The sequence below is a fragment of the Callorhinchus milii genome, unplaced genomic scaffold, assembly GCF_018977255.1.
Source record: "Callorhinchus milii isolate IMCB2004 unplaced genomic scaffold, IMCB_Cmil_1.0 Scaffold9, whole genome shotgun sequence".
NCBI lineage: Eukaryota > Metazoa > Chordata > Chondrichthyes > Chimaeriformes > Callorhinchidae > Callorhinchus > Callorhinchus milii.
The window spans coordinates 13,793,705-13,817,087 of record NW_024704750.1 but is presented as its reverse complement, the minus strand read 5'-3'; the positions used below and the strand labels follow the sequence as shown (position 1 = coordinate 13,817,087).

General features: G+C 40.1%; 2 protein-coding genes across 2 annotated transcripts; one reads left to right on the top strand and one right to left on the bottom strand.

The window, feature by feature from the left end:
• Window positions 1-1,085: 1,085 nt before the first annotated feature.
• LOC103178526 (trafficking protein particle complex subunit 6B) lies at window positions 1,086-10,972 on the bottom strand. Its single transcript, XM_007893329.2, has 6 exons — window positions 10,703-10,972; window positions 7,665-7,732; window positions 6,641-6,758; window positions 6,158-6,241; window positions 4,068-4,161; window positions 1,086-2,570 (listed from the first exon to the last, which is right to left on the bottom strand). The coding sequence occupies exons 1-6, from the start codon at window positions 10,796-10,798 to the stop codon at window positions 2,539-2,541; spliced, it is 492 nt and encodes a 163-aa protein (XP_007891520.1). The 5' UTR covers window positions 10,799-10,972; the 3' UTR covers window positions 1,086-2,538.
• A 1,872-nt stretch (window positions 10,973-12,844) lies between these two features.
• pnn (pinin, desmosome associated protein) lies at window positions 12,845-22,823 on the top strand. Its single transcript, XM_007893330.2, has 9 exons — window positions 12,845-13,007; window positions 14,183-14,254; window positions 14,759-14,827; window positions 15,011-15,083; window positions 15,333-15,427; window positions 17,778-17,853; window positions 19,546-19,701; window positions 19,800-19,938; window positions 21,239-22,823. Exons 1-9 carry the CDS (start codon window positions 12,895-12,897, stop codon window positions 22,330-22,332), a joined length of 1,887 nt encoding a protein of 628 aa, XP_007891521.1. The 5' UTR covers window positions 12,845-12,894; the 3' UTR covers window positions 22,333-22,823.
• The last annotated feature ends 560 nt before the right edge of the window (window positions 22,824-23,383 follow it).

The window sequence follows — 23,383 nt, the reverse complement described above, 5'->3', positions numbered from 1 at the left end:
ACATACATACATTTACTTTGCCCTGAGGCTTTTTATAATGATCGCTCTACAGCACAGTATCTGGTTAAATCCCTTCAAAGACTGCAGGAGAGTTTCTGTATTCAAGTACATTAACAATTTAAATGCCGTGAATTACCAATGTTCCGTACATCCAATTTTCCATGAAGGAGCAATTCGGATTAGAGCATGCAGGATTTGAGAATTGCATTCAGTGCTGCATTTTGACCTATGCAGACATGATTTTAATACAATATTAGCCACACATTACAAGCCCCCAATCAGGTTGAACTGGAGTATATTCATTTACTCTTAAAATGACTGTCACCACTTCACAAATCTCCCTTACCTCTCTTGAGTATCCTGGGATCCAAAGGGATTTATTAGTATTCAGCCTCTTCGATCCCTGCCTTGTCAAAGTCCCTCTACTGTGCTGTAGAGGATGTCAAAGTCTTTTAAGTTCACATAAAGATGTGTTGGATGTTTAAAGCTTTATTTTCCCCGAAAAACGTTGTTCAATATTATTTCTTGTTTATCATCATTAAAAAAAATTCTGATCAAACACTCAATGTGGAGTGATGCTAAGATCCTGGAAATGTCTTTGGAATGTAGATCAAGTGGTTACATTTTCTTCAACCAGCTGTTGATTGGAGAGAAATTCTGGCAAACTTCTCAAGTAATTAAATACTTAGGGCAAACCAAACTAACAATTCCACGTGGGGCCAAAGATGCTCCGCGTAATAAATCGATTGGAAAATAATGTTAAGTCAGAGAGCAATATTTGAGACATCTGGATGAAAACACAGGATTGTTCTGGGAAAATAAATTATTGGAATGTTTCAAAGTAGTATATTAAGTCATTATTCAATTAAGTATTCTAGCACTGTGCTCAAATATTGTATAATAATTAAACCAAATTCTTCCAGCCTTATTTAATAAAGGAAACCTTAAAATGCCAGTCATGCTATTTGTTTTCAGACCTCAAATGGTACAAGTATTAAAAAAAAAAGCTGCTTGGCACTGTTCTGGAGGTTTATATTTGAAGATCAATTGTCCAATATTTTAATGTAAAAAATAACAGCACCCAATTTTCATTTCTCATGTTTTATTGATCATTGCTTCAATTCACTATATTCAGCAAAACATTACATTAACACTTCAAAATAAATAACAGTATCCACTTTGTCCAGTACATGTTGGTGTGCTAATACATTAAGCTGGTGAACATCCACTGTACTGAGCAAAGAAAGACTATAAATCAGTGATTAGTTAAATATTCAGAATGCTTTCAGTATTCTTTGAAATGTATTTGGACAATTCTGATCCAATCAGAATTACTGTTTGCAATTATTGTCCCTTTTGCTGAAATCACAAATATTTTCAATAATCCTCCTCAACATATCTTATTGTCACTCATCATTAATGCCAGTCCTCTCTCCGTTCCAACAGACACACAAATTATCCTGTTTGTTAGATGCAAGCGTTACAGCCCCCTCTAAATGAAGGCAGTATCCCCACAAATCCTGGTACTGCAAAAATGAACAATGCACTCAGTGATAAATTATTTTAAAGTCATTTCATGAGTAATATTTATCCCAAGGAATCATCACTGACAAAATCCTATTAGTAGCATTTGCTTATACATATGGTCACTTGAGATGGCTAGCAAAGTGCAAACAGGAGCCCATTATTTTATTCTGGTTGGATGAGCACAAGCATGCAACACTGACTACACGTTGCAAATTAAAATGAAGGGATAGATATTGCCAGTTATTAGATTTCAGAAAATGTGCTCTTTTGTTCCCCTTAAAATAATTAATACCAACTGACTGCAGGATTTGCAACATGGAATTTTAACATCCTCGATGCCCCAAGTTAAACAAATCGTCAAACATAGTTATAAATCAGTTCTTATCCAATTCTCCCTTCTCCCAAATATTCACATGCAGAGTTATACACATGCCTGGTCACAAAAAGGAATGAATCAATGAATTCTGCCCATTTAGATGTACATGTGAAAAATTTCCATGGGTCAATAATTTTAAATTTAATGTGACCTGTATATTTTCAGTCAGAGAAAAATTGTGTAGAAGGCAGTGAAATGGAATTGCACCCCAAGAAAAATCAGTTGAAAGAAGTGGGTTTCTCGCCCCTTAAAAGTGCAAAACAGCATCTTAAAATGAGACCTTTTTAAAGAAAGAAATGGTTCCCTAAACATATACCACCAAATGTTGATTGCATGCTGAAAACCAACAGTCCAAATTCTATTTCACTAACATAAGGCAAAGCTTTAATCTGCCAATTATGTTATTACTCTAGTGGTCCACACACACCCATTGTGTAAAGCATCCATTTCTAAAATCTCAACAATTCTCAAACCTAAGTTTATAGCTAAAGAGGTGATTTTGTTTTTAAAAATACAAACATTAAAAATAAACAAAATATGATATACTGTAATGCTGTTTTATGGAATATTATGAAATACTTTCATGGTTTTAAATATGTTTTCAAGAATACTTCATTTGTGCTTACAGACATCTTCTACAACTTTTGTATCATTACTTGGAATTTGCCTGCAAAAAAAACAATATCCACGTTTATAATCAAAACACAGAAACAGGTGACATTTCAAGCATTCAGTTAAATTTCAAATTAAGTTTTGCAACTGAATATAAATGCAAATGCAATAAGATTTGAATGTTTGTAGCAAACAATATAAATGTTCCTATTCGTTTATTAACTTTCAGAAGAAAAAGAAAAATTCATTGCACATGGTAACTAGGGATAATGGAGGACTCCCAAGCTGAGTGTTGGCAGTTTGAGTCAAACTGTAGATCAAGTCCCTTTGTATTATGTGTGCTCCACTATTGCCACTGCTGCCACTGGCAGCTAACATCATACAATGTTGTAGTTCAGCTGTTATATAAGGGCATGTTAAATTATAAAGCAAACTGTTTTTATCATTTTGCCAACCTCCCAGTCAAAAAGGCAAGCACTGTGCTGTCAGACAGCTCCAGTACTGTATCTGCAGGGTGGAGGGAAACTGGAGAAAGCTGGCAAGACTAGTTAACATGTTGGAGAGTTGATCTGAAAGCCAGATTGACAACCCATATGGAGAGACATTTAGCCCTTGCCAGCTTGCTTTTTAACTGATGGAAAATAGTGACAAGTAAAAGAAACTCATCAATTGTAAAGAAGTCTTTACAGATTATAAAAGGGAAGAATTAAAAATACTTATGTTCAGCATTTAAGTTAATAGAACCAACTGATGCAGCTTCAGATTTTTTTAATGGGCTACTCACTTTGTTACCTGCTTGACTCACACATTTTGAAATTTGGAGAGATTTCTCACTCCCCCCCCCCGTCATTTAGAATATGCTGAGCACTTTCCACTTCCTCATTTCACAGGCTCCACAAACAATACCCTCCTTTTGCACTCACCACCTCACTTACTTGTCATGGCTCCACATGGGTTTAAGGAACCTAATTTAGAAATGAGGCACTCTTCTCCCTGCCTGCCTGCCCCTAAGCCTGGCTGTTTCAACAAGCATGAGGGCATAATTACTGAGGTAAAAGACTATTCTTCATGACTCTCCCTCGGTTTGATACTATTTATTCTGTGGTGTTGCTCAGGTTACTACTATGACGGAGGCTTTATAATAATAATCCTTGCATTGATATAGCGCTTTTCACGTCTTCGAGAGGTCTCAAAGCACTTCACAGAATAGACTGTAAAGTGAATTGATCGTATATTTGTGGGTGAAACACGGCAGCCAATTGCGCGCAGCAGTGTCCCACAAACTGTCGTGGATTGAAAATGACCAATTTATTATTGTTTTGCTTTTGGAAGGATTATTATTAGGCGTGTGGAGTAAAGAAACTTGCCCAAGGTTTCGCCCTGCCTGGAATTGAACCCAGGTGTCTCGCTTGCAAGGTGAGTACTCTAACCACTGAGCTACAGGTCTAGGTCTTTCTTTCTAGGTCTTCGCTGCCAACTCTGTGCTCATTCCTATTGGGCCCCAATAATTCTAACATGACACCTTTTAAAAATAAACATGCACATAACTTACATGCAGGCATTGCTGCAACTTCCACTGTCACAATACTCTTAATTCCCAGGTTCGATAAGGCACCTCTCACCAGCCCACAAGTAAATGCCAAATACTAGAAGAAAAACACATTTCATGTTATGATGCAGAAAAACACAAACAGAGGGAGGCCATTCAGTCTATCGGTTGTTAATTACCCTCTGGGTAAAGGAAAACTTCTTGGTATCTGTTTTTAAGTTGTTCTTTACAACTCTAAGCCCATTTCCTCTTGTTAAATTGTCTTGGTACATCCTAAAGTACTGTTCCAGTTTTAGTTTTTCAATTTAATTTACGTTTGATAAACCTCTATAAAGGCCCTCTCTGAGACATTTCTCAAAACTGAAGAGTGGTGAATGATTGAGAAGGCAACAATTGCCATATAAAACCACTATAGCATTGGCTGGCATTTTCAAAGACATTGGTGAGTAAATACAATTTTCAGTTCATTCTGCTTGCACTTCTATTTTTCCCTGAACATTTTTTTCCAATTTATTAACAAACACAATAAAAAAAACTTAATTTCTAAAGGGCACACATCTCCTGCATTCACAATAATTTACCAAGCCGATTCAAAGGATTGCAGATTTCTGATTAGTTTTTTTTTAGCACCATTAACTCTGGATTGTGAGCAGTGAGTCATAAACTTGTAAAATGACAAAAAATATAATTATAAATTCTTCAAGGTTCAACTGTTACTATGTTTCTCTACTAGTGCCATATGATTTACTGCACTAGTTGAAAAGAGCATTGTACAGAATTGGTACTGTTACATGTGATGCATTAATTTAGGAAACATACTGGCTGCAGTTCTGATCTCAGAGAAAACCCCACATATTTTATCAGTTCTTCTGCACCATTATATTATTCACCAAGGCAGCTACAACTAGAACATCCTGGATGTTGCCCATATTTAGTGAATGAGCACATACTTCATTATCTACTTAACTATTAATGAATTCACTTTCACATCCTCCCAAGCTATTTTAAGCAATCCGAACTAGTAATTCGATTATGGGAATTGGTATAGTTTCTCCATTGGTCAAGAGTAATATTTGCTATGACAACAGCATATAATAAATAAATAAATAATTCTTGCAGCGCTTTAATTCACAGGATGTACTGTAAAGAGTAGTGGCTCTATATTTTGTAGGTGAATACGGACTTAAATGTATGAAAACTACAGATTTATCATTGTATTATATATTCTATATATAGTACATAAAATGAATATACGCATATGTTATATGGCATGCACTACCTACAGATTTAACACAAGTTAGTAAGGGAGAACTGCAGATTTCAAAAAGAGGGGCCACAGCATCTATGTTAAGTACACCACCACAAAGCTGAGGGTTTAATCTTTTTCAATAGTTTCTCAATCCCAAGTACCTTGTTTCTGCATACAGTTAATGTTCAATATCAAAGCAGCACACCTCTCTGACCTTCAATAAATGTTACATCAGTTCAGAAGGGTATTTTTATATTTTTCAAAATTTTAAATTTTGGGTTGATCTTAAAAGTAAGTTGTTTGACTGAAACCGTGGTATTCCTGTAGATGATATGCATTTTCTTTCTGCCTGTGCATCTGATGCTCAGTGTAGGTTTGTTTTGTTCCATCTACTGCTGACCTCTACAGGCCATACCAGGCTAAAACATCACTGCATTGCAGTACTGCTGTAATGATTTAGATGCAGTCGTAAAGTGGAATATAAACTCAAGAGTAAAGAGTACATTTAACTGAGGTTATTGAAACAAATGGCATTTCATTTCTGGATTATTTACTTAAAAAGTGATTTCCTTCTTTGCCAGGTCCCCAAAAAACTTTTTTTCAGAGCAGGTACACAAACTAACAAATATATACTCATCAACTTGGGAAGTCCTCCCAACATGTACAATTGTAATTTTCTATTGTATTTTATAAAGTGCATTATTATGCCTTAAACCCTCACTTCCACCCTAAAGGAGTGGGGGGGAGAATTATTTTAGCTTGTTCTATCAGCTAAGATGGAACACTTACATTTTCAAATGATTTGATTATTTTGTCTCTACTCGCAAGAAAATCAAAGATGTACCTTAGGTGCATGTTCCAAGTATTGCTTCCCTCCAGACATCGGAGTCAGGAGCCGGAACTTGTTGTCTTGGAGCACATAAATACCCTGCAACATTTCAAAGGAAGGCAATTGATCAAAAGGTTAAAAAGATCTGGGTGAATCACAATAGTAGTATATTTTAATCATATTGTATCAGTAATTAATTAAAACTACAAATAGAAATTAAGAATGCTTCCTACTAGATTAAACCAAACAAATTCTCATGGTTTGACGTTCGCTTACATAACACAGTTACTGCATTTTACAGTATATCCTGTGAAGTGCTTTGCAACGTGAAAGGCACTATTACCAAAGGAATTATTATAAGTCATATATATTTATACCTCCTTTTACAAAATGGCTTCTCAAGTTCTTCATTTTAATTTTTTAAATCAACAAAGGCTCGCATTTTTAAGGCACATGGAGTTAATCAACAACTAATGTAGTTACATTTCTAACCATTACCTGATGGTTGGTCCGAAGGTTATCAATCTGCTTTTTGAACACACTGGTCCAGAAATCTTTACAGATGAACTTCATGACATCCAGTTCATCTTTGAATCGTGCGGTATCTTTTGTAAACCTTTGATGAAACCGAACAACACTGAACATCCAACTATTTTATATTAATTGCAAATAATCAAGGTCTAAGCTTTTACCTATGCAACAGTCAAAAATGAATAATAATCCTTGCACTTGATATAGCACACTTTTCACAGGAGCAGATGCATGTACAGTACAGCAGGTTAGCCACAAATCTACTGAAGTTATTCCAAGTTCAAAATACTTCAGCGAGGGAGTCTCATCTTTAGAAGTATGATATATTAAACTTTTAAAGCATTCCACAACTTTGGAAGACAAACTGCAACATGACAGAAGAAACCAAAGCAATTTGTGTCTTTCAATAAGGTACAAGCCACAATGACTGCCCCATTTTTAGTATATGATAAAGAAAGCGGTTCCAATCATCTAACACAAATAAGTAAGACGTAATGGAAGTGAATGCTACTGACTACTATTATAGTAACAACAGTAGCAATATAGTAACAACTGACAAACTAACATAGAAGAATAATACAAATATACTCTTGTGTGAGGGGGGAGGAGGAGTTCAACAAATGTACACTGGATATTAATTAGATTGCTGATATTACAACCTGCCACTGTTTATCTTTATTTCCTTTCCACCAAGAATTTCTCATTTACAAGAATAGCACTTTTGTCTTCAACAGGGACTGGATTGGGACTCTTTAAGATGTTTAACTACAAAATCCAGAAACATTTAAAATTTCGACCAAATGTTTAATTTAAATTGCATTGTATTAATAATTGCAATTTAAAACACTTTCCCAAAGTATGCGTTTCCAGTGTTTTGAGCTGCACTTTAAACCAAACCATTACAATACAGATCAGAATACAGATCAAAGAAAGAACAGTAAACAAATGTGATATCAAAACCAATTCTTCAAAAACTATCATTGCTTGTTACCTTTCTATTAATCCTTGTCCTACTCTGAATCCCATGTTCTCCAACTTTGTGACGCATCTTCCACTTTCCTAAGATAAAATGAAACCTTTAGCTGATAAGAAACTGTTGACCAGAGCCAAAGTACAGAACATGTTCAGTTGTATTCCACACCTGCCAGTCATGAGCCCTTCTATCAGAACTCAGCAAGCAGAATTAAGAAACATTTTAAAACAAGAGGCAATCTGCTGTGACCTCGGTGGAAGTCAAGAGCTGTCTATTTAAGCTAACCTAGGGTGCCTGCTAAAAGAGTCAGATTTTAGAAGAAGCCTGTTTCAGTGGTTTGCTTTGCAGACTCCGCCGAATACAGAACTCAATTTTTAAAAAATGAGTAGTTAAGTTTAAGTCAAGTTAAATATTAACAGATATCAGTCTGCATACATCATATTGATTTAGGTTCAATACTTTACTCTTTGCTTTTACATGAACGACCAAGAGCTGCACTCTTGAATTCATTCACCAAGTTACAAGAATCACAAATAACACAGCTTTGTTCATTTCAATTTAAAGCTCCCAGACACCTTAATCTTTAACAAGATGTTCCTTACAAAATGTGTATCACCACATATAGGAGTTGATTTAAGCATTCCGAGATTCTATCCTGCATGAAAGGCGCATAATAAATGCAAGTTGTTGTTGTTGAGTCCACTGAAAAAAGGAGGCAGTGTTAAATTCTGATAGAATACAATTGAAAGTATCTGAGGTCCTAACTGAAAACCTTAAGAAACTAAAGATTTTTCTCAATTTCCCTAATAACCAAAGTATGGAAATGGAGCTATTTTGTAAAGTGCAGTGACATCTTTTTAACAAATTCCAGCTATGCCATTACAAAACTTTATCATCAAGACATAGTTGATTGAACATTTGTGACAGTTCAGTGAAAAAAATAAAAGCAGGCGAGTTATAGTTCGGTCACAAGCACTGTCAGTTTGACTTAAAGGTGCTGTGGTCTCAAGATTAATTGAAAATGATTTGTGCATAAACAACATGCCACACTGTACACTGCTTTAGAATAAGACTGACAACAACGGCAACAAAATTAGCCTGAAACAGAATATTGTACGAAGTGAATCATAATTAATGCCTTAGAATTAGGAAATAGGAAAGTAATTGCAAAGTGATTTCCGGCCATAATCTTTGGTGTTCAGAGACCTGTGAGATGCATTCCATGGTATAAAGCTAAGTTTTAACTTGTTTATGGTTTTAACTCCAATTCAATTCCCACCAGTATTTATACTACAGAAGGCTAAAACTGATGTATAATGCTACCAAACCCATCTTCTCAAGATGGCCTTAGAATTTGGATTCCAATTGATCTATTCTCAGATTGTGATGCTTAATTCCACTTTGTGCAACAAATTGCCATGGAAGTAATTGACCACCAAATGTGTAGTTTTAAGAAAGAACAAATCTAATCCTATTCATTTTACTGCTAGGAGCAACATCACTTGGCTATCAGCAGTATAAACTAGCCATGAAAGTCCTCAACCTGCAGCTCTTTCATAGCGTATAATAAACTGAATTACAATTTTTGTCTTTTGTTTAGTTTGATCAAACAAACCGTAATTTGTGTTTTTCTGCCAGGTGGCAAAGAAGGAGTTTATTTTCACAATAATCTAAACATTTCCAAAACACTATAATGTCTTTGTGGTTGGTTGGGCTTGATGGTTGAACAAAAAACGTAATAGAAAGATGTAATAGAAAAATAAAGGATTTATAACCAATATATTTCAAATGATGCTCGCCACTGGGAAAACTTTTTTGGGCAATAGTTCAGATCTACCCAGCACAAAAGGCAATATCATCTTGTAGCAAGTATTTTTGAGAATACATCACTACAGAAATAGAAAATAAATGTCAAATAAATATCTTGACTTCATAATGCTTTTTTTTAAAACAAAAGTGAAACCATTAACATATCTCTGTCTTAGCAGCCAAGTGTTCTTTCTTCCTGTTGACATTAAGGGGAAGTAGCACATCACCACACCAATTAACCACAACCCTGATTTTTTTAAGAAGCTTATATTTAGAAATCAGCTATCCAACATTTAAATATAATTTGACAACAAGGTAACATTTGCACTAATGTACAATATATTCAGTTGCTTCTTACAAATACGTTTTACAATAGACAGAACAAATTTCCACAGTAATGGATTTACTGTAAATGTATCAATTGTTCCTCATTTTGGCAGAAGGGATGTATTATTTTGGTCACAGTTCTGTACCTTCTTCTATTAAAAGTGGAAGTGTGAGTGTTTACGAAAGGCACTTAGCTTAGCCCTGCCATAAACAGGCGGAGGTAGATTCAGTCGACAAAACAGAATTTAAATACAGTGATAGGGGGGAGTTGGGGGGGGTCAACTCAAGCAGCTTTAATCTAAAGGAAACTCTTCTCAACAGGAGCTTAAATTTCGGCTTCTACATGTATTTGCACTTAAACAACCTCCTTCCTAATTCCGATTGAACGGTTTTCAGCCAAGTCACTTAAGTTTACGAGCGACAGAATGTCATTTTCAAAACGTCCAGACCTTTGCTGCGGGTGGTACAAACTGAAGCAGAGAGCTGACATCAGCCGTGCAATCCTTCAAACGAAACAAATAATAATAATAATCCTTGCATTTGATCCAGCCACATTACCACATCATTACGTCTCAAAGAGCTTCACAAAATATATATAATAATATATATATATAGTGAATTGACTTGTGCATTTTGTGGGCGAAAGGAAGCGAAGCAAAATGAAAAGGGAGGGAGAAGTGAAAGAGAAAGTTATTTACACCCAAACACTAAATCCCTGAGTATCTGTGGGTGAAGCTGAAGACTGGAGAGACATGAAAAGCAGAGAGACCCGCCGTCTGCTTCAGTCCATCAGTGCTTCTCTCCACGGGACAGGCCCGAGTGTAACCCCCGGGACAGGCTCGGGTGTAACCCCCGGGACAGGTTGGTGTAACCCCCGGGACAGGCCGGGGTGTAATCCCCGGGACAGGCCCGATCCTTACCATGTCTCCCTGCTCCGCCGCCTTGTACATGTAAGAGACCATCTCCATGTGCAGGAACTGGAAGAGAGCCTCGTCTGCCATGTCCTGTTTGTTCATCCCGCGGACATCAGTGTGTGTGTGTGTGTGGAGGGGGGCGCTGCGGCCGAGGAGGGAAGGCTGGGGCCTGGACAGGCAGCGGGTCGGTGGTGAGGAAGCCGCTGACAACGGCAGACACTCAGCCACAGACAACTCACCCTCACCCCCCCCCACACCCCCAGACTGACAGCTCTGATCCCGGGAGCCGTTACCCCGGCAACGCCGGGAGCTGTCACGCCCCTTCCGGTCCCGGTTGAAAGGGTATCTATCAGAGGCTCTGAAGAAGACCATTCAGTTGCTGGCGTTGAACTGACTGCGCCTCCAACATAACAATGATGATAATGATAATAATAATGATAATAATCCTTGCATTTGATAGAGCGCTTTTCGCGTCTTCTCGACGTCTCAAAGCGCTTCACGGAATATGCTGTCAAGTGAATCGACCGTGTATTTGTGGGCGAAACGACAATCATAATAATAATCATGTGGTCAAGGACCATCCCGACTGAATTATTTTATTAGCTGTTAGGACACTTTAAAATTAGACTGGTGTATGCTCGGTGCACACTGCCAAACAGTCATCTTTTCAGGCCAAAAAAACTGATCTTATCATTTATTCACCTATTAAAAAAATGCACACAATCACAGCACTTCATAATATATCCTGCGAAGTAATTTGAGACGTCTCAATGACACGTTGAGGTGTTTTACCAAGTGCAAGGATTATTACAATACAATTAGCCCAATATCAATAATTCAAGCAAGACTAGAAATTTTGAAGCAATTATCCCATTTGTTGTACATTGCTCTGAATGCCATTCACTCCTTCAATCATCTAATAGCAATAATAAATTGCAAGGTGCAGGAATACCAGGAGTTGCATCACCTCAGTCTTATTTTATGTCAAAATAAGCACTGGGTTGGAAAACTTCACGCTATCCATGTTGTCTCATTCATTAACATCTAAGCAAATAGCCCTCAAACATTAAATGTCAAAGCATTTAATTAAAACTTTGAAGCCGGTAAAGTGCTCCTGACAAGAGAAAGCTCTTACACTATATATCAGGAATGTAATAGTTAGCTTTATTACATTTGAACTGCTCAACTTTAAAGTAAATACTGTTGCGATCATGTCAATAGCCTATGTTAATGCAATATAATTTATAAAACTGTAAAGATATGATTATCAGATTGTGGGACTGAATCTGGTCTTTTGTCAGTCATATGAGTGAAATTAAATGGAAATTGACAGTGTGTATGCAACAGTAATTTCCATACAGTATATTTTCAAAACACAAAAAGAAGCCTAACCATTAGTGTTCATGAAGAGAATTGTAGGAATATTACTTATTAACTGGAGATTTAAGGAACTCATTTATAACAATATTCACAACAAAAATCTGCTGTGAATTCCACGTTTGGTCATATCATTATAGACAACTCCTTATTATTAAGTATTCAGTTGGGAAGATTTCCTCTATTAAATACAACAATCATAATTTGGTCGATCAGTCCGCAACCGTTTGTGGGCCACTGCTGTGCGCAATTGGCTGCCGCGTTTCGCCCACGAAATACACAGTCGAATCACTTTATGGGGTATCTTGCGAAGCCCTTTGGGACGTCGCAATGACGTGATCGGGCACTGTATCAAATAATAATACTAATACAAATAATGCAGGGATTATCACGATTGTTATTATCGTATTACTTTTTAGGTGTTTATCTAGATCCCTTTTGAAAGCTAAACAATGCATTCTGCCTCACAAGCAGTCAGTCGCCCAGTCAGTCAGTCAGTCAGTCAGTCGCCCAGTCAGTCAGTCAGTCAGTCAGTCGCCCAGTCAGTCAGTCAGTCGCCCAGTCAGTCAGACCACAGCCCAACCCAGTGCTGTACTTGGCTTCTTCGTGTCTACTTGTCTCGCCTCTCAACTTACCTTGAACGGAGTATCGCTCCTCGGCATTGGTCGGCTTCCATTGTGACGGATGAGCGCCGACCAGCACGTTGCTGTGCTCTGCCGACCGCCTCATGCCCCAGCGTGCTCTGCGCGTGCGCGGAGCCGGGGTAGTGGTGGGGGGTGGGGGCTGGACTGGTGAGGAGGAGGAGGAGGAGGAGGAAAAAGATGGCGGTGGTTGTGAGGGCTTTGCAGGATGAGCTGGAGAAGGCGAAAGAAAGTTTGAAGAACGTGGACGAGAATATCCGCAAGCTGACCGGGCGTGACCCGAACGATGTCAGGTGAGCGCCGCGGGAGGGAGGGAGGGAGGGAGGGAGCCAGGCCGCTCACCCCCCACCTCACCGCCTGCAGGAGGAGAGAGGACGAGGCGAGGGAAGGGGGAGTTGTGCCGCCCCGCGCTCTGTGTCTGTCTGTCTGTCTGTCTGTCTCTCCTCTCTCTCTCTCTCCGGCGCCTTTAATCTGGGTCGTGGAGGGAGCGGGGCCCCGGCGCCTCTCTCACACACACAGCCCTCGGCAAAGAGCCTTCCCTCACATGCCGCTCTTTCACCCCCACCCCCAGGCTGGCGCCTGCCGCGCTAGGCCTTCCCACACGCTGCTGCCGAGCGCTCGGGTGTCCTCAGTGGCCGCCTGGGTCAGCCAGGGGTGGGGTTGGTACTTTACCCCCTCCCTCCAGGCTGAGGAGTGAAGAATATCTCATAGTCCACAGGTCGACGGTTTGGTGGAAAGCGACTGCTCGAAGCTCATATTTTAAACCGTGTGATGGTGATAAAGAGAATTAGGGGGAAAAAAAAAGTTCCCCCCCCTCTCCCCTTCCCTTTTGGTATTCATTGCTTCCGCAGATATTTCCTCTCTGCAATTCTCTCGGTGTATTTCGTCCGTAATAACGTGACCAAACGCGGAATTCACGGCAGCTTTATTGTTGTAAATGTTGGTTAGAAACGACTGACGTAAATCTCCGGTTGTTAATATGTCCGCGATTCTCCTCCTTGGACATCTTGACGGTCGAGCCTCATTTCGTGTTTCCAAAAATAATTGTTTCGGTTGTGAAGGATGTGTGTCGTTCGTTAGAAACCACCAGCTAAAATGGTTTAGCTCCACTTGGATGTGAAACAACGCCTTGGCTCATGATTTTCAGCACGTGTGTTGTATGCATATGTGTGTGCAAACTGTGAGCAACCCCCCACAACCTGCATCTTGGGGTCTGGATAATGATAAATCTATCATTTGGCTTCACCTGAACTCGCATCGACTGCTTTGAAATGAGGCGCATCCTGGGTTTCATTTTGTACCTCAGCCGCCTGTTGAATTCAGGGGTGTTGCATTGAATGGTTGGGTTGATGTTGAATCTTGCACTTTTTAAATTTAGGAAATGGCGTAGCAAAGTGTGTGCTTTTAAAAACCTTGGTGGAGTGCTTGATGGTTTTAACGTAAGGCGTATATTTGTCTTGAAATGCAGACCTGGTCAAGCGAGGCGGCTATCCATCCCAGGCCCCGGAGGAGGTAGGGGGCGTGGAATTGGATTACTTCGGTAAGAATAAAATTGTTTGGGCTTCTATACATTCATTGTTTGCCTATTTAGCGTCTTATGAACTGTGAATTAGACAAAGTATTCGATATGTTTGACCTTGCTTATTTTTTCAAAATTTGTTATAAAGGTTAACTTTTTTAATGTACAAATTATAGCATAAGAAAACCTAAAAAGTAAAGTGATGCATTTTCAATTAAAACAATGATTAGCCGATAAATCAGTATTTGAAAAAGAGACAGATTTATCTTTCTAGTATGACCTTTCCTGATCGGAAGCTGAATCATTGTACGATACTCCTCATTACACTATTTTGTAATTTTTATCCTGTTAGATTTGAATACTAACTAGTGTATCAGGATTATTGCTCAACGTGAAAGGTCCTATCTAAATGCAATTTGTTATTGTTGGTGTATTCTGGAAAAGCTGAGAATTTTATTTTGCCTTGGAAAGGAAAATAATGTGAATGTGGTAGCATTAGTTGACTTGTTATTGCTATCTTACTAGACGTGGACTCTCAGATAGCGGAGGAGGACCCCCAGCTAAGCAGAGAGATTTGGAAGGGGCCATCAGCAGGTATGTGTATGTGGAATCGGTGCAGATAGGGGGTGATGGGGTCATGGGTGTAGTGCAGTGTTGGAGAAGATGCAAATGGCAAAGGTCTGGATGATATGGAGATCTGGAGGCAGACTGTTGCATGGCCTGTTTGGAAAATGTTTGAATGAGAACTGATTGGTAATCTGTATCTTCTTTAAACAGGCTGGGCGAACGTCGGTCTAGGAGAGAGTCACGTCAGGACAGCGACGCGGAGGATGATGATGATACAAAAAAGGTACAGCGTGTTTGTGTGACCGATGCTTGAGACTAGGTGGCGTTGGGCGCAAATCACGTTTGGTTTATTTAACCCTTTTGAGGTTTTAAAAATCCTCTGGAAATAGGTAAGACTTGGATAAACTAGTATCAGATAGGTCCAGATTAATCAAAGCCAATAGTTATCCAAGCAGGGCAAATTCCATATTGTACATATACAGGCTTTTTTTAAATTAGGTTTTGCACTGAATTGGATTTGTTATCTTTGCAGCCAGCGTTGCAGTCTTCTGTTGTTGCTACCTCCAAAGAAAGAACCCGCCGAGACCTTATACAAGATCAAACCATGGATGAAAAGGGAAAAGAAAGGTAACCGTTTATCTCTGGCTTCCCTTGGAATAGGTTAAGAAAGTACACCATGAAACTTTCATAATTAAAATCCACTTGGTGCAGTTTTGATGTAGCGGTCACTCAACTGATTAATTTGTACAGTTATTGGAAGAAATGCTGCATATGCAGGAGTTGAATATTGTATGTGCGATACTGGTTAAAACTATGGTGTAAGGAAAGTTGCCTCTCAAGTTTACAGTCAGCAAATAAATAATTGAAAGCAAGAGACCTATTAGAAACTTGTTATTTTCTCAATTATTACTACAATTGGGTGTTGCAACTATTAATTTGATTTAGGCATCAGTCATGGCAGGTTCTATAGTGTCGCAACTTCAAACCGCTGTTTTCTTATTGTTTCTTCCAGAACCTTTGACCAGTGGAATTTGACCCTGATAATTGCAACAGTTGTGAAGTTTCTTTTCTATGCATGCTGTAAATGTTAAAAATCCCTCAAAACCGTTAGTATTTATCAAGTTCCTGTTACTTGCAAAAAGCAGGAAAGGCAGTCTACAGTAGTTGTAATCGTTAGCCAAAACGTAGAGGAGGGCGATCCCATCTTTTGGCTGCTGAGGAGCAGATTTGAGAAAAATCCGCGGGCTGCATAAGCAGTATTTTTGTGATTCCCTTTCAGCAATACAGCCTGTAAAAATCATATAGCAATGCTTTGTTTTAAATTGGGTAACTATTACTTAATTTCATTACATTTTAATTGCAGTGCAAACTTTTTGGGGTCAGTTAGTGTCTGGCACATGCGGAAACTCATGACCATACTTAAAGAGTATCCAAACCAAGCTGAGGTTTCCATGCATCCCACAGACAGAGAGAAATACAAGCAATAGATTGTTGGAATGGAATGTGCACTCTCTCCCTGGAGGGACACATCTTGCTTACCTAATTCCGGAAAGTGTTGGGTGCAATGTTACGCCTGAACTGCAATTTTATAATAATATCCTTGCATTCTATATAGCGCCTTATCATGTCTTCGAGACATCTCAAATCGGTTCACAGAATTTACAACAACAACAAGATTTCATTTATAGAGCGCCTTTCACGTCGGGAGGACGTCCCAAGGCGCTGGACAGTTGGGTCAGGAGCAGGGGGGAAATGATCAGGGTGAGGGGAGGGGAGGGAAGGGAGGGAGCGAGGAGGGGGTAGAGAGTTGAGAGGGGAGCTGAAGGCACGGTCAAAGAGAAGGGTCTTGAGACTGACCTTGAAGGAGGAAAGGGAGGAAGCAAGGCGAAGGCACTGGGGGATGGAGTTCCAGAGCCTGGGGGCTGAGAGGCTGAAGCCCGGCCACCGATAGTAGGGCGGTTGGGGCGGGGGATGTGGAGCAGACCGGAGCCAGAGGTACGGGCAGGTAAGCAGGGGAATAGTAGGTCGGAGAGGTAGGAGGGAGCAAGGCCGTGAATGGCCTTGTAGGTGAGGATGAGGATCTTGAATTCGATCTTGAATTTTACTGTAAAGTGGATTTACTGTGTATTTTTTGGGCGAATCATGACAGCCAATTGTGCACAGCAGTGTCCCACAAACAATCGTGGATTGAGTGACCAAATTATATTTTTATTTTTGGAGAGTTTATTGCTCACGATGCCTGTTTTCATTCAAATCACTGTTCAGCCCCGCTCCATGCATGCCCTTTCACCATGCCTGAAAAAAGACTAGAGCAGCATTATATGAATGTTTAGAAGGTTCCTGCTCACTATTCAGTGACTGCTACTAAAATCCCAAGTGAGAACTGAGTTTGACTATGATCTGCCCCATGTCAAGTGAGGAAGATAGCTATCTAAGCTTTTATGTTAAGAAATAACCATTTGAGTGAGGTGTTGGAGGTTGCTGAGACTTGTAACAACAATAAATTGCATTTCTATGGTGACTTTCACTTCAGGGGGATATCCCAAGGCGCAAGAAGGCCAGCGATTTGGACCCGAGCAGGGAATTGGGATCAGGAGGGATGGAGGGTAGGGGTAGAAGGGTGGCCAAACGCACGATCGAAGAGGAGGGTCTTGAGACGTGACTTGAAGGAGGCAAGGGAGGAAGCAAGGTGAAGGGACTGGGTGGAATTCCAAAGGGTTGGGGCAGAGAGGCTGAAGATGGTGTGGTGGGCCGGCATGGAGCGGGCCTCAGCCTGCTGAGTGGAGGATGATATGGTGTTAGTGGGTCACAGAAGTAGCAAGTCCATGGAGGGCTTTAAAGCCAATATTCAACCAGATTTTGCACTTTTAAGAGATGAAGTTCTGAATTTTGCAGAGCTCTGGTCACTTGAATCAGCCTATTCCTAAAACAGCCAATTGGAAAATGTCTTAATTGTTTGTTCTATTTCACTTAATAGGAATCGGCGGATGTTTGGCCTTTTGATGGGTACTCTGCAGAAATTCAAGCAGGAATCTAATGTTGCAACTGAACGGGTATTTTATTTTTGTTGTGCTGTTCTTTATGTATCATCCATCACCAGTTTCAAGATCAATTTGTGGCAACATGAGATTGCTGACTATAATCTCTGCACATGAGAGAAACACATAAATCAGTTTAGAAACTTGACATGATCGCTTTTCTGTACAACAAATTTAAATACTTGGTAACTTTTAAACTTGCTATCTACACACTTTGAGCATCAGCTTTCCTCTTAATTCCCAATAAGATCTTTACACATAATCTGTATCGCATCCGCACTGGAGGCAAAAGAATGCTCTCAAAGCCTTTAGGGTAAAAGTTCATTACTAGAGTTTGTGCTGTTGTTTAGTTGTACCTTGATATAAAAGATGTGCTGTTGGTCAAACAATGTTCCCGTCGTAATGTTGGATATATAACATTGTATACAACCACAAGATTACATTTGTATAGCGCCTTTCACGTCGGGAGGATGTCCCAAGGCGCTGGACAGAGTACAGCATTTCAGACCCGAGCTGGGGTTGGGGGGGGTAAGGGAGGGAAAGGGGGATGGCCGATGGAATGGTCGAAGAGGAGGCTCTTGACACCGGACTTAAAGGAGGCTAAGGAGGGGGCGAGGCGGAGTAACTGGGGAATGGAATTCCAGAGGTTGGGGGCAGAGTGGCTGAAGGCTCTCCCGTCAATGGTGTGGTCGGGGGACATGGAGCAGGCCAGAACCAGCTGAGCGGAGGGAACGAGCGGGTTGGTAGGGGGTTAGGATGTCGCAGAGGTAGGGTGGGGTGAGGCCATGGAGGGCTTTGTATGTGAGGACCAGGATCTTGAACTGGATCCTCTGAAGGATAGAGAGCCAGTGGAGTCAGGCGAGAGCGGGGGAGATGGGGTTACGGAGTTTGGTGCGGGAGAGGACACGGGCTGCAGAGCTCTGGATTATCTGCAGCCTGTGGAGGGAGGAGTTGGGAAGGCCGACAAGCAGGGCGTTTGCATAGTCGAGCCTGGAGGTGATGAAGGCTTGAACAGGAGTTTCAGCAGCCTGAGGGGTGAGGTAGTGGCATAGTCGGGTGATGTTACGGAGGTGAGGGAAGGCAGAGCGGGTCATGGCTTGAATGTGGGGGAGAAAAGACAGTTGAGGGTCGAACAAGACACCTAGGTTCCTGACTGGCTTGGTGAGTTGCAGTGTGCAACCATGGAGGTTGATGTATATGGATAAATGTTTTCATTATTTCCGTTGTCCAACTATAAACCAAGGGTGGATAATTGTTTATTTTTTTAACACTTTAATCCATTTATTTTTGGTTTGCTGTTGACTTTCACGCCGAATAAATCCAAATTGTTGTGGTCTGTAGTGGTATTTGGGTTCATGTAACTTGCTCCTGAATCCATAGCTCTGTCCCATTACTAATAGCATAGGTTTCCTTGATTTCTCTGACGTGTTGTGAATGATTTGTTGTTGCTCCCCATTATAGTGATTCTGAATGACTTTTTCCTGATCCTACCAAATTATTCAAGGTTAATAGGCATATATCAGATCAAAGGATTTCAGCTGCATGTACAGTGGTTCGCAGAATGATTTTTATGGTACATGAAAGCCTTGTTGAGTATGTTTTCAAAAGATTACCAGTTTAGATTTGCCAGATACTGTGAGGTATGTTTATGCAATTAGGAATAATTGTTCTGTATTCTGTAACTTTTCGCAATTTTTTTTAAAACAGCAAAAAAGACGCCAGGAAATTGAGCAAAAACTTGAAGTACAAGCAGAACAAGAGCGTAAACAAGTAGAGAATGAGAGGAGAGAATTGTTTGAAGAACGCCGCACAAAACAAACTGAACTAAGACTTTTGGAACAAAAAGTGGAATTGGCCCATTTGGTAGGGATTTTATTTGTGTATTGAAGCTAGGTTTAAAATCGTGCTTTACAACCTTTATATGTACCTTAGTAATTCTTAAATGCTTTTTCCTCACACAGCAAGAAGGATGGAATGAGCATAACTTAAAAATAATCAAATATATAAGAACAAAGACAAAGCCTCACCTATTTTATATTCCTGGCAAACACTGTCCGGCTACTCAAAAGCTTCTAGATGACTCCCAAAAGAAGATGAATGGTAGGTTTTGTTCAATTTTCTTAGAAAGAAACTGCAGTAGATGTTTCAAGACTGCTCATTCATTTCATTGGTTGTTCATGGGACCTCATTGACAGTTTCCTATGAAGCATAAGTCAGTACACTTGCCAGTAAATTGCTGTGAAGTACTTTGAAATATTTTGTCACTTTAAATATGCAAGTATTAGTTTGCATTTGGATTCAATACTGGTTGGCAGGGTGGCAAAACAAGTTGAGTGTAAAGTGGCAAAGATATTATCTGATATATCAAGCAGAAAACACTTTGGATTTGCAGGCAGGAACCAGCAGCAGGCTGGAACCGATGTGCATTTACTTTATGTAGAGGCCAAAATGTAAATGATCAGTTATAATAATGGACTTTGTTGGACTACATAGTACAAGGCATTTGTCAGATAACCAGTGTTTGATACTCCATAATGCATCACTTCTTTATAATGTGGAAACTGTATGACTTATAATTCCACTGAATGACAGCACATTGAAGGTCTAATATCCAGCAGAGCTCTTAAATATTTGAGTAACATTGTTTAATGATAAAATACTAGAATACTGCAGATACAGTAAATTCCTGTCAAGTGTGCCTGGCTCGTTACAATCTTGATACTTGGCATTGATTTTTAGTTGAAATTTAAAACGTAAAACATGGCCCAGGTCAATCTGCTGAGTATCTGTAACACAGGTCAAGTAAGAAATCGAGCAGGAGGTAGTGGATGGGAATGTGGTATAAGTCTACAATATTTGTAAACCTATAATAAGCAAACAAGTACCTGAGAATACAATACAGTATGCTGTAATTGTAATTTTTTTTAAAAGAGATCAAAGTCGAACCGGACTCCAGGTTGATAATTGCAGGAAAGTGAATTGTCACTAGCAAAGGATTATGTTGGCTACACTAAGTGAGTGAATCTCAGGGGTGATGGTGTTCAGATTCTGCAAATTCCTTTTCTTGCCCTCCCCAAACTGTTGTGTGCATTAATGGATCATGAACTCTGAATTCCTTTCCTGAATGTCCTTTATGGCATTTTTAGCAAGAGGTCCCATAACTGTGTAGGTTTTTTGATGAGGAGAAATCCAAAATTGCAAGTCCCTCCAGAGGAGCAAAGAACAGTCCCGCTTCTGAAGAAAAGTAATGCATTTTGCTGAAGTGGAAAACGCTATTTCTCAACATCTTTCAATAAGTCACTAGACTTCATTTGGTTTCATGATTTGTTTTTTTTTCGAGAGAAAATAAACTGTAAATGCGCCATTCTTGGCTAAACTTTTTTCCCTTTTGAATCTACAGCAATTTTTGAACAGAGACGTCTGGAGTTTGCAGATCAGATTAACAGAATGGAAGTTAGACCTAGACGTCAGTCACTGAAGGAGAGAGAACAGCCAGAGTTGCAGAATGAAGAGCGACAGAACGAGGAAAAGGAGGGTAAGGTGGCTCACCGTGAGGAGATTGAGGAAGTAGGTAACAAGAACAATGAGGTAGAAATGGAGGCAGAAGAGGAAGTGGAAGTGGGTGCAGCTCAGAGTGATGCAGGGAAACAGCAGCAGGAAAAACCTCAGGAAGATGAGGCTGAGGAAGAGGAGGAGGTGGAGGAAGGGGAGAGCAACAGTCAGCCAGAGAGTATGCCTGTCGATGAGGAAAAGGAAGTTAGTCAGAGTGTAGAGAATGATCAGGAAATGGCTGAGGAGACAGAGAAGGTTCAGGAGGAGACAGTGGTTGAAATCTGTAAGGAGCCAGAGCCTGAACCTGAGCTCGAGCAAATACCGGAATCCGAGCCCAGGCCTGAACCTGAGCTTGAATGTCCTGTTAAGCCTGAGACCGAGCAAGAGAATGTGGTCAGCACTGAGCCTATGGATTTGCAAGTGGAGCAGGTGAAAGTGTCACCCAGGAAAAGTGTAAGCAGGAGTAAGAGCGGTAGCAGGAGTAAGAGCAGAGGCCGTGACAAGACCAAGAGTAAGAGCAAGAGTAGGAGTCGGAGCAGCTCTAGCTCCAGCTCGAGCAGTAGTTCTAGCACTAGCAGCAGTGGGAGTAGCTCGAGCAGTGGGAGCAGCAGCAGAAGCAGCTCTAGCTCTAGCAGTAGCAGCGGCAGCAGCAGTAGGGATAGCAGTAGTAGCAGCAGCAGTAGTGAAAGTCGAAGCCGAAGTCGGGGGCAGAGCAGGGACAGGAAGCGTAGGAGGAGTTCAGAGAGAAAACGCAGAGTTGTTTCGAGTGCAGACAAGGACCGTAAGTCATCAAAAAACAGTAGTAGCAAAGAGGTAAAAGGATCGAGGGAAAAGGGGTCACGTACAGATAGAAAGAGGTCTGTGTCAGAAAACCGTTCAGGAAAAAGGTCGTCGCGTAATGAAAGAGATCATAAATTGGACAGAAAAGACAAAAAGCACTAATTCACAGAAGACTGTACTTTAGAAAGGCAGTTTGTACAACTTGGTGATGACATACCTGACAGGTGGAGGGATGTTCTCTTTCAGCTGGAGGATAAATCCACCTTAAGTCTTGCATGCTGTATAGTACTTTTATTGGAAACCCTTGAGACTGTTAAATGATTGCCATGAGTCCCCGTACTTTTACATTGTTTTGTAAGAAATTTTCTCTGATTACTATTAAAAGTGTATTCTGAAGATGGAATTGTATGGAAAATAGTGTACTGAGCTTGTTTGAAGGATTAGCCTTCCTCCCTTTTCAGTGTTTTTAAACTTGTTGTATTTGACCAATAATGATACCTCTTCTGTACAGTTGAAATTCCAGGGGGTTGGGGGGGAGGGAAATGGCACCTGAACATTATGTGTTACTTCTTGGCGTAAAGACGGTTGTCACCGACTATGTACTATACAGTTTCTTTATGTAGAATTAAATGTACATTTCAAAAACAGTAAAACCGTGTTCCTATTGTCCACTAAATGTTTTCTGTATACGTTTGATTGCAGTTTATAAAACGGTGAGTAATCCATCTGAAAACTCTGTTCAAAATGACTAATTTGCATTATTAATGTATTCTACCCAGACAAGTTAAATAACACTTCCTCAACAATTTATGGCTAAATAAAATGCCTGACGTGCTGTTAAGCGATACAGACCAGATCCAAGGTGCAACCCTGGTCTTCTGCATTATCTGAAAGCAATAAAAGGGAAAAGAGGTGCTGTCATCCTGATTCCTGTGCGATGGCTTCACTAACCCTGCAGCACAAGCCAGATGAAAAGTGAAATTATTTCCTGGCCGGTCTTAGGAACATCAGTGTGAATGTATCCTGTTTTTCTGATATCCACCATCCTTGCATTCAGGGAAGATTGCTGCATTGAGACTACAGAGTTGCTACTTCTCGTAATCATAAGAGGTGACGTGGCAGTATTCCAGATTCATGCACCTTGATGTATTTATTGGATTCAGTTGCATTTTTAGAATCTGTAAACTAGGCATATTCCATTGAGTGACAGCAG

Excerpts from the sequence above, each read along its gene's own strand:
- LOC103178526 (XM_007893329.2), bottom strand. The coding sequence starts at position 10,798 with ATGAACAAACAGGACATGGCAGACGAGGCTCTCTTCCAGTTCCTGCAC. Across the intron at positions 7,733-10,702 it reads CGGCGGAGCAGGGAGACATG|GAAAGTGGAAGATGCGTCAC; the intron begins GTAAGGATCGGG and ends ATTTTATCTTAG. Across the intron at positions 4,162-6,157 it reads ACTTGGAACATGCACCTAAG|TATTTGGCATTTACTTGTGG; the intron begins GTACATCTTTGA and ends TTTTTCTTCTAG.
- pnn (XM_007893330.2), top strand. The coding sequence starts at position 12,895 with ATGGCGGTGGTTGTGAGGGCTTTGCAGGATGAGCTGGAGAAGGCGAAA. Across the intron at positions 14,828-15,010 it reads TTGGAAGGGGCCATCAGCAG|GCTGGGCGAACGTCGGTCTA; the intron begins GTATGTGTATGT and ends TTCTTTAAACAG. Across the intron at positions 19,702-19,799 it reads AAGTGGAATTGGCCCATTTG|CAAGAAGGATGGAATGAGCA; the intron begins GTAGGGATTTTA and ends TTCCTCACACAG.